A 9,500-nucleotide genomic window follows, 5' to 3' on the forward strand; every position below is an offset into this window, starting at 1 on the left:
TAATTATTAAATTTAGTTTAAAAATATATAAATCTTAAATTTATTCTTTTAAAATATTGTATCAACTAATATTTAAAAAATATATTAAATCTATCAAACATTTAAATATAATATTTTTTATTGTAAAAAATATAATATTTTCCCATCATTTATTGCTTTCAAATTTTTTGCCGAAGTTCAAATCTCATTATTTCCATTTTACATTATATTCTTTTTTTTCTGGCATTGGTCATACTATTAGTATATGTATTATTGTATATCTCTTAACACAAACGATGGTGTTAGCTTAGTGGCTCCACCCTATATCTTTCATTTGCGTGACTCAGGTTTGAGTTTGCCCAAGACCCAAATTTTACTTCTTTGTAACTTAATTTTCTTCTAATTAGGAGGTGACATGTGTCACCAATAACACATATCATGATCATGTGTTAACACATGTAAGATCCTGATTAAATGATTAATTTATTAAATTTTATTTAATTTAGGACCAAATTGATAGCATATATAATTAGGTGGTAACACGTGTCACCAATGACACGTGTCATGATCATGTGCTAACACATGTCAGATCCTAATTAAATGATTAATTTATTAAATTTTATTTAATTTAGGACCAAATTGATTATATAAATAATAAAGACTGAATGTGTAATAATGTCAATTCCTTTGAACTGCCACATCATCATTTTTATCAATTGGTAACGACTAGTGGCTTAGTTGAAATAGTTAAATAATTATGTGGTATGATTGATAAATTTTATCAATTCCTTTTATATCCTAACTACTTTTTTTAATTAAAAAATTTCTTCAACAGATAAGAATTATACTATTATATTTATATAAAAAATACGTATCACATGAAATAAGATGAAATTAAATAATAATAACTTTGACATAATTGAATTTAATTTAAGTATTTTGGAATTTAGGGTTTAGAATAAAATTGAATTACTTTGGAAATTGGGGTTTAGAATGAAATTGATGATTGTTTTGCAAGTTTTAAAAGTTGGGGGACCTAAATTCAAGTGACTGAAAAGTTCAATGACCATTTATATAATTTATCCTAATTTTCTAACTGTGGTTTAAGTTGGGGGACCATATTGCAAACGGAATAAATGTTGGGGGACTGTATTGCAAGTTTTAAATGTTGGGGGACCTAAATGCAAGCTTCTGAAATGTTCAGTGACCATTACTATACTTTATCCTATATTTTATCCTATATTCTAAAAAATTCATTGAATGACCATAATGATAAACAAGGCCAACCCTTAGGGGAGCATCTTGAGTAGTAGCTGAGGGCCCCAATTTTTGTTTTATAATTGGGGCACCTTAATTTCTATATTTATAATTTGGTTCCCTAATTTTTTCTCAATTTCATAAAATTTTTAATTTTTTACTTTAATTTTAATTCCATATTTCTTATTGATTCATTAAATTTTGAATTAAATTTAATCATATTTTTCTCTCTTTTTCAAATCTCAATTTTAATTGATCAAATATTCCTTAACTTTTAGTATTCTCTAATCTCAATCTAACGATAACATAATAGATCATTCTTTATTATTCGAAATCAAGCTCCGTATCATACCCGCATTCAAATTTTTTATATTATTTCATAGTTGTATTTAAGGTATTTTCTTAATAATATAATGAAAATGACGTGATTGACAAAATTTAATCATTTTTATGATTTTATGATTTATTGATGTAATATTAAATTAATTACAAAGTAACTTTAATTTTATAGGGGTCTATTTTTGAGTTTTCGTTCAAGGCCCCAAAAATGTATGAGACGACTCTGATGATAAAAGGGAATATTATTCTCCTGAATATCTAGATTTGAATAGCTATATTTACGGACACTTAATAAAATTTCTAAACAAATACTACCTTATAATCACCTCATACTATTAAAAAATGTTCTCAAGTTTTATACATACACACAATGAGCATTGAAGTTTGATTATATCTCTTTATTTCCCCCTTTTTTGTGTTAATAAAATTCATTAGATATAGCATGAACCAAGCGACCTCGATGGTAAAGGAATTGTTGTTGTTCTTTAAAGTCTCGGGTTTGAGCAACTTGAATGTTAGGAGTGTAAGCGTTCAATGTCAAATGGTTGAAAATTATCTCTGAACAAATACTACATTATATTTACCCTAGATTAATAAAAAAAAAAAAAAGAATTTCATTGAATCTAAATCAAGTTTATATAACAATAAATCACCTTTCTTTCATGGTAAGATTTCATTTCCTTTACAAATGTACAACAACAAGAATAATAAATGTTTATTCCAAAGATTTACGTCATAAAATGTAGTGATTTGGAGCTGTTAAGTAACAATCAACATATTTGGCAAGGTAGGTAAGGGTTAGTTGTTCTATGAAAGGTCAAATAGGATATTTACCTACTAAATATAATCAAATCCCTTCATGACAAGGTTAACTTGTAAATAGGGATATCTCCCCCAAATCTCACTTATTCAATTATACTTATCCCTTATGCCCTTATGTTTAGAAAATCAAACACAGAATTGTGTTTTATTTTCATCATTTCCTTGTGTCTCAAGGAAAATAACTGATACAATTAATCTTAAGTTTCAAATTTACTGAAACCTTCATTGCATATATTCAACATTTTTCAACATCAGTAAACAAGTTACATCTCAGCTATTTATAACCCCTCTCTCATTTCGCCACACTTCTTTATTCTAGAAAGTTAGACTGTTAGGTTTTTGGATAGCTTGCTTTTAAAACATTGCATAACTTTTTTTTTAATAGTCATTTACGCACACCCACTCTATAAACGCAACTGTTTGAAACCGAAATTTCTAAGAAAAACAATACTTCTCTTAACTATTAAGGCCACTTGATGATTTAGTCTTCCATAAATTTAATTCTATTAAAAATAAAGTTTAATATAAACGGTCTGTTTACCCTAAGTGAATTGTTATTAAATTTAGGGCAAGGTACATAAATGATCCCAAACTATAGGACAATGTTTTATTGAGTCCCCAACTATTAAAAGTTACAAACATGGTCTCCCGACTATAGGACACAACATTGTTGAGTTCCTTGAGTATTAAAAGTTATAAAATGGTCACTCAACTATTCTTATGCTCTAAACTCGTATTTTTTTGTTAAAAAAATTAGCGATTGTTTGAGTTGGACATTAACTTGTTGACTAAGATATGAAAAAATTTGATCCAAGAATCGTTTGAGTTGTATTTTGTGGATCAACTCTCTGTTTATATTATGTCGTCAAACAAATTTTTGAAACATTATGCCATTGAGCTAGTGCTTAAAAGCAACGGTGGTGTCAATAAACATCATTAAAATATAATTTTATCATATCCTAAACAACAGGTTAACATCTAACTCAAACGGTCATTGATTGTTTTACGAAAAATGATGAGTTCGAAACATATGAATAGCCAGGTGACCATTTTGTAACTTTTAATAGTCAAGAGACTAAAAAAATCACCATATACTCGAGGAACATTTTGTAACTTTTAATAATCGATAGACTCAACAAAATAACGTCCTATAATCGGGAGACCATTTGTATCCTTTACCCTTAAATTTAATTATTGATAATGATAAACTCTTATTTTTATTTAAACTTCTCAATAATTGATAATCACATGATTGTTTTAATTATATTTAGAGTCGAACCAAGATAAACATCGTGAACGGTTCATGTTTGCAATTTCCCTTAAACTTTAGCTTTTTATGGAACACATTTTTTCTATTAAATGGAAATAGTCCTACCTAACGAGTAACAAATAGTCTTGACTTTTTATCATGAGACAGATATAACTATCTACTAGTTTAGCAACAATATGATTTTATAATTCATTTTTGGGTGCACTTTATATATAGAAAGAGAGGGGTTAGGATTTACTTACACAATATAAAACTTTTTAGTTTTACATAAATTTAGGATTGTTGGATGAGTGAAAATAGATGGCTAAGATTGACTCATTTATTTCCTAGTGAATAGCTTATCATTTCTTATTGTTAATCTCAGTCATCTATTTTCACTCTTCTAAAGGTCCTAAATTTGTGTAATACCAAAATAGTTTACATTGTGTAATAAGATCATATCCCTATATATATAATTTCAATTAGATTTATCTTTAGCACGAACCAATCGACCTCAATGATAAAGAAATTAATGTTATTTCTTGAGGTCCCAGACTAAAGCAATATGAATGTCAAGGTATGAACGTTCAATGTCAAACAGTTAAGAGTTATCTTTAAACCAATATTATTTTGTACTTACCCAAAATTAATAAAAAAAAATAGATGATCTTCATTAGATTGAGGCATTTTAGAAACATTTGTGAGCATATTTATTGATTGGTGATTGGGTGTGTGACTGAATATTAATACAAGTTCGACACTAATTTGTCCCCTTAAAACATATACATCCAATAAGGTCAAACCCCCTCGTTACTAATTCGAGAAAGAAACAGCTATTTTTCACTCATTTCGTGTATAAAACCATCTGCAACTAACTTGTTTTATATTCGTCCACTGCCTTTAATTTCTCCTGTGGTCCTTTCTTTCTGAAATTGCCATAATTACCAAAAATGTGCACCACTTGTTCCATGAATTGCAGAAAAAAGACAGTTTCAATCAAATCATTTCCATGGCTAATGTATTACTGAAAAAATCCAAGAACATTAACAGTTTAGAAACAAGTCTTTCTGAATATATACATATATAGAACTTTGTTTATTCATTACAGAATGGCCTCGAGCCTGATATTTTTTGTTGTTTCTGTTTAAATCTAATGAACCAATTCTTAAATGAGAAACAATAGCTGTATATTACTCATGATGTATTCAATCCCAAGGCTGCTTAAGAGATGGACCATGTCTGAGGTGATGCCTGGCTGCAAATCAGCAACAATGATGATGAATAAAATGAAAAAAAATTGTACAATAATGGAAAAAAATTAAACTAAGGGTAAATTACGCGTTTAGTACCTAAACTATCAACTCTGGTCCATTTTAATACCTAAACTTTTAATTTTTTTCAAAACCATACCCAACAATTAGTTTTTGTTTCATTTTAGTACCTCGTTGTTAAAAACTTAAGGGTACAGCATTTTTTATGGGTTACATCATAATCACTCAACCATTTTCTCATTCCTATTTTGGTACTAAAGTTTAAAAATTTTCAATTTAACTACTCAACTTTCAAATTGCTTATATTTTAATTACTCTAATTTATTTTATTTATAATTTTTGTGTCATGGCATTTTTATTATTATTTTATCAATATATAATTAAAAATAAAAAATAAATTTGGAAGTTAGAGTGATTAAATTAGGAGTAATTTTAAAGTTATGTAATAAAATTTAAAAAATAAATTTTAGTGACCAAAATAGGAGTGGGAAGATAGTTGAGTGATGAATGATGCAATTTACCGATAAAAAGGTGCCACGTGCAAATCACTAGTTAAGTTTTTTAACGACGAGGTATTAAAACGAAACAAAAACTAAACGTTAGGTATGGTTTTAAAAAAATGGAAAGTTTGGATACTAAAACAAACCAAAACTGATAGTTTAGGTAAAAAATACGTAATTTATCCATAAACTAATGATATATGTGCTTACTCTATGATATCTCTCCAAAAAGAGTCACGTGCTTCATCATCCACAAGATCTCCCCAAGCTTCAAAGGTGGTTGAAGTAGATGAAGGGTTAGATATATCATTTGGGTTGATTTTGTTGTTTTTGGTTTGGTTTGAGGCTGGAAGTAATGCTGGAAGCTGAGCTGGCCGATTTGAAGGTGGAATATTAGCAGCAGATGAAGTAGAAGATGGGAATTGATGGTTGTTGTTGTTGTTGTTTGAGTCTTTCAATGGCTGATGATGGTACTCACTGAGCTCTGATTGATGTTGAGAAGCTTCTATGTTTACAAAATTTGACTGCAATTGAGTAAGCTCATGTGCAGTTGCACCAAATGGGAGATTATTATTTTCTTGGAGATGGTAATTGTCCCTGAAACTTGGTCCTGCTAGAAAGTTCATTGCTTCCATGGTTGTAGTACTAGTACCCAGAACTTTAATCATGTTATGCAACAATTGGATTTTGGCAAGAGCATCAGATGGCAACATGAGAGCACTGTCCAAATGAAAATTACTCATCATGATCAGATTACTAAAGTTTGCAGCAGCAAGCAACTGAGGCAGGTTAGCTAGAATGTTGAGATCAGTTTTGGGCCGGTGAGTGACCGGATCGATCCCCATTTGAAGAAGCTTCTTCTTCAGATGTGTGTTCCAGAAATTCTTAATCTCATTATCTGTTCTTCCAGGAAGATGGGATGCTATTGCAGACCACCTGCCAAGCCAATTATTGCAGTTTTAAAACAAAAATAATAACCTAGAGTTAATGTAGTATTAGTGCTTACTTATTGCCAACAGCAGCATGAAGATTGATAATGGTGTGTTCTTCTTCCTCCGAAAACCTTCCTCGTTTAATATCAGGCCGGAGATAATTAGTCCACCTAAGCCTGCAACTTTTCCCACACCGATTTAATCCGGCAAGCTTTGGAAGCGCTCTCCAGCTTCCATGTCCATGTCTCTGAATGTAATCTATAAGAACTCGGTCCTCCTCAGGCGTCCAAGGCCCTTTCTTCAACCCATTTTTGACATTATTGCTAGGCAATCTCCCCATTATTCCTTCCCTGCAACAACAAAATCAGCATTTATATACATATACATATACATATAGATATACATATACATACATACATATATATATAAATACATATATATATATATATATAATGAGAAAATATTAGAAAGGTATTGAAACCTTTGGAGAAAATTGAAGAGCCGAAAGTTGAAGATATAGATAGCATCGGAAAGGTGACTGAATGGGAGCTTCTTTATATAGTGTGTTATGTTGAAGGAAAAAAACGACCAAAATCCTGAAATGGTACAATAGAGGTATTTGCTTTGTAGGATCTTATCATATCATATGTCATCTTAACATTTATTTCATAGAATCATTATGAAAGATAATTACCAAGTTACCCTTGTCTCGTCAACAAACAGGAATGAACTGAGTCCTCGTCTTCGCTAAAAATTTATAATTATCATTTATTTTTAAATTTTTTCTTTTAATTTTTTATTAATAATTTATTTTCACTCTTTAGAATTTAGAGTAAAATACACAAATGGTCCTTCGACTATTATAAATTACAAAATGGCTCCCCTACTATAGGGTGTTATTTTGTTGAGTCCCCTGATCATTAAAAGTTATAAAATGGTCACTTGACTATTCATGTGTTCTAAACTTGTTGATTGAGATATAATAAAATCATATTTTAATGATGTCTAGTGACATCGTTGTTGCTTTCAAGCACTGGCTTGACCATATAATTTTTTAAGCATTAGCTCGACGACATAATGTAAACTGAGAGTCGATCCATGAAATATTGCTCAAACGATTATGAGATCATATTTTATCATATTTTAGTCAACAGGTTAACATCCAGCCTAGACAATTGCCATTTTTAACGAAAAATGACAAGTTTGAAACATATGAATAGCTGAGTGATCAAATTGTAACTATTAATAGTCGGAGGACTTAACAATGCATTGTCCTATAGTCGGTGGACCATTTTATAACTTTTAATAGTCTAGAGACTCAACAGAGCATTGTCATATAGTCGAGAGACCATTTGTGTACTTTACCCTAGAATTATTTAAGTTTGTCCCATCTTAAAATTTTAGAAGTTTACTTCTAACATAAATCTTATGTCTGTCTCTATGTACAAAGTTGATATCTTTCTAATAAGAATTCAACTATAAAAAAAAGAAATGAAAATTTATTTACTCAAAGTTGTGTAATGATTTAAAAAAATCATATATATTAAAAATTTTAATTGTTACAAATCTCATAATAAGAAAGCTTGAACTTTAAAAATTCTAGAAATAAATTCTAAATCATAAAAACTTATATTCTAACTCTTAAATTTTAAAATAGATATATTTATGTAAACTAAATTTTACACCACTAATTTATTAAATAATTTTTCAAAAATAAATATCTAGTTAAAAAGAACAGATTTTTTTTTTGTTATTAACTAGCTAACAATCTACAAGTTTAAAGAAACTTTTAATATAATAAAAATATCTTTAATTGTTTTTTTATATATATAATTGAAGAACATTGCCAACAAAACGAGAAGCACGGTTAAGTCATAAACCAACGATGGAAATGTAGCAACTCCAACTATTGAGGATGCTAGAAATGTTTTATAAAAGAATGACACACAAGTTGGCGACAATGAAGCCTCCATGATAGATGCAGAATTTCCCACAACCCAGAAAATGCTGAAAACGCCCTTGATGACAAGCAACTCGTTGGCTTTTTGAGAGGAAGGTAAAATTGCTTGTGTTACTATTGTAGTTAGGCCGCCTGAGAGGCTTGAAACTTTGTATGCAGATTTTGTAACTCATTCTGCAAGTCATGATAAGCCTTGTAGTACGTTGGGTCGCATATGGTTTGTTGTCGTTAGCTAGGAAACCAGACATCTCAGATGGGTTTGAAGAAGAAGATGGGAGATAAAATTGGTAATTTCATTCTTGGGGCTCATCTTGACTGATTCGTTTTTTCCAGGTGGTGTTTCATGCTCATTGTACCAATTTTTGATGAAAAAATTAGGATTGTTGCGACTATTGGCAGTTCATTCCATGTTGTTTGGGTGAGAGGCGCAACTGGTTTTTCCACAGAAGAGAAAGATATGGCTATCGAGTTGAAAATGTTGATGAACAAGCATAAGGAGATAGATATAGAGAGAAAACCCAAGAGAAAGAGTGCTCCTCCATTTTTTAACTTTGCGCGGTGACTTTTATATTATCCCTTAATGTTGGTGTCAAACATAAAATATGATGATTATTTGTAAGTTTAGCGGTGACTTTTATATTATCCCTTAATGTTGGTGTCAAACAAAATATATTTAACTTTCAGACAGTAAATTATAAATCAAATGGACCTGTCAAGTTACGTCAAAATTTATAACTATCCAAAATATATTGTCCCTTAATGTTCGTGTCATAGGATATAATAATTATTTGTAAATTGACTGATCAAATAGATTTAACTTTCAGACATTAGATTGTAAATCACATGAACCTTCAATAATCACATCAAACACTTTTCATGAGGTTCAACAATTTTCATTAAACTACAAGTAAAAAAAAAAATAGAAAACTCTGGTTTTCAAGGGTCATTATGGGAAATTGGGAATAAAAAAATATGAAACAAATTATACGTTCCCAAATTTCAACACTATTTTTACAAAGACTTTCACTTGTGGACGAAGGCAATGGATTAGGGTACGTACGCACCATTTAGCCACATTTCTGTGTAATTTACGCAACGAAAAACACGTCAGCAACGAAACTTTACCAAAGTCGCAGTTAACCAATGCACGTATACCTAAATTTCTCTTCTATTGGTTCACCGGAGAAGAAA

At 29.9% G+C, this 9,500-nt stretch overlaps 1 protein-coding gene across 1 annotated transcript; it reads right to left on the reverse strand.

Annotated features, from left to right (window-relative positions):
* Positions 1-4,795: 4,795 nt before the first annotated feature.
* On the reverse strand, positions 4,796-6,863 carry LOC120213545 (transcription factor MYB53-like). The gene is made up of 4 exons (XM_039211656.1): positions 6,831-6,863; positions 6,424-6,699; positions 5,628-6,353; positions 4,796-4,901 (listed from the first exon to the last, which is right to left on the reverse strand). The coding sequence occupies exons 2-4, from the start codon at positions 6,687-6,689 to the stop codon at positions 4,868-4,870; spliced, it is 1,026 nt and encodes a 341-aa protein (XP_039067587.1). The 5' UTR covers positions 6,690-6,699; positions 6,831-6,863; the 3' UTR covers positions 4,796-4,867.
* Between the last annotated feature and the right edge of the window lie 2,637 nt (positions 6,864-9,500).

This window comes from Hibiscus syriacus, unplaced genomic scaffold, assembly GCF_006381635.1.
Source record: "Hibiscus syriacus cultivar Baekdansim isolate YM2019G1 unplaced genomic scaffold, ASM638163v2 tig00110030_pilon, whole genome shotgun sequence".
Taxonomy (NCBI): domain Eukaryota; kingdom Viridiplantae; phylum Streptophyta; class Magnoliopsida; order Malvales; family Malvaceae; genus Hibiscus; species Hibiscus syriacus.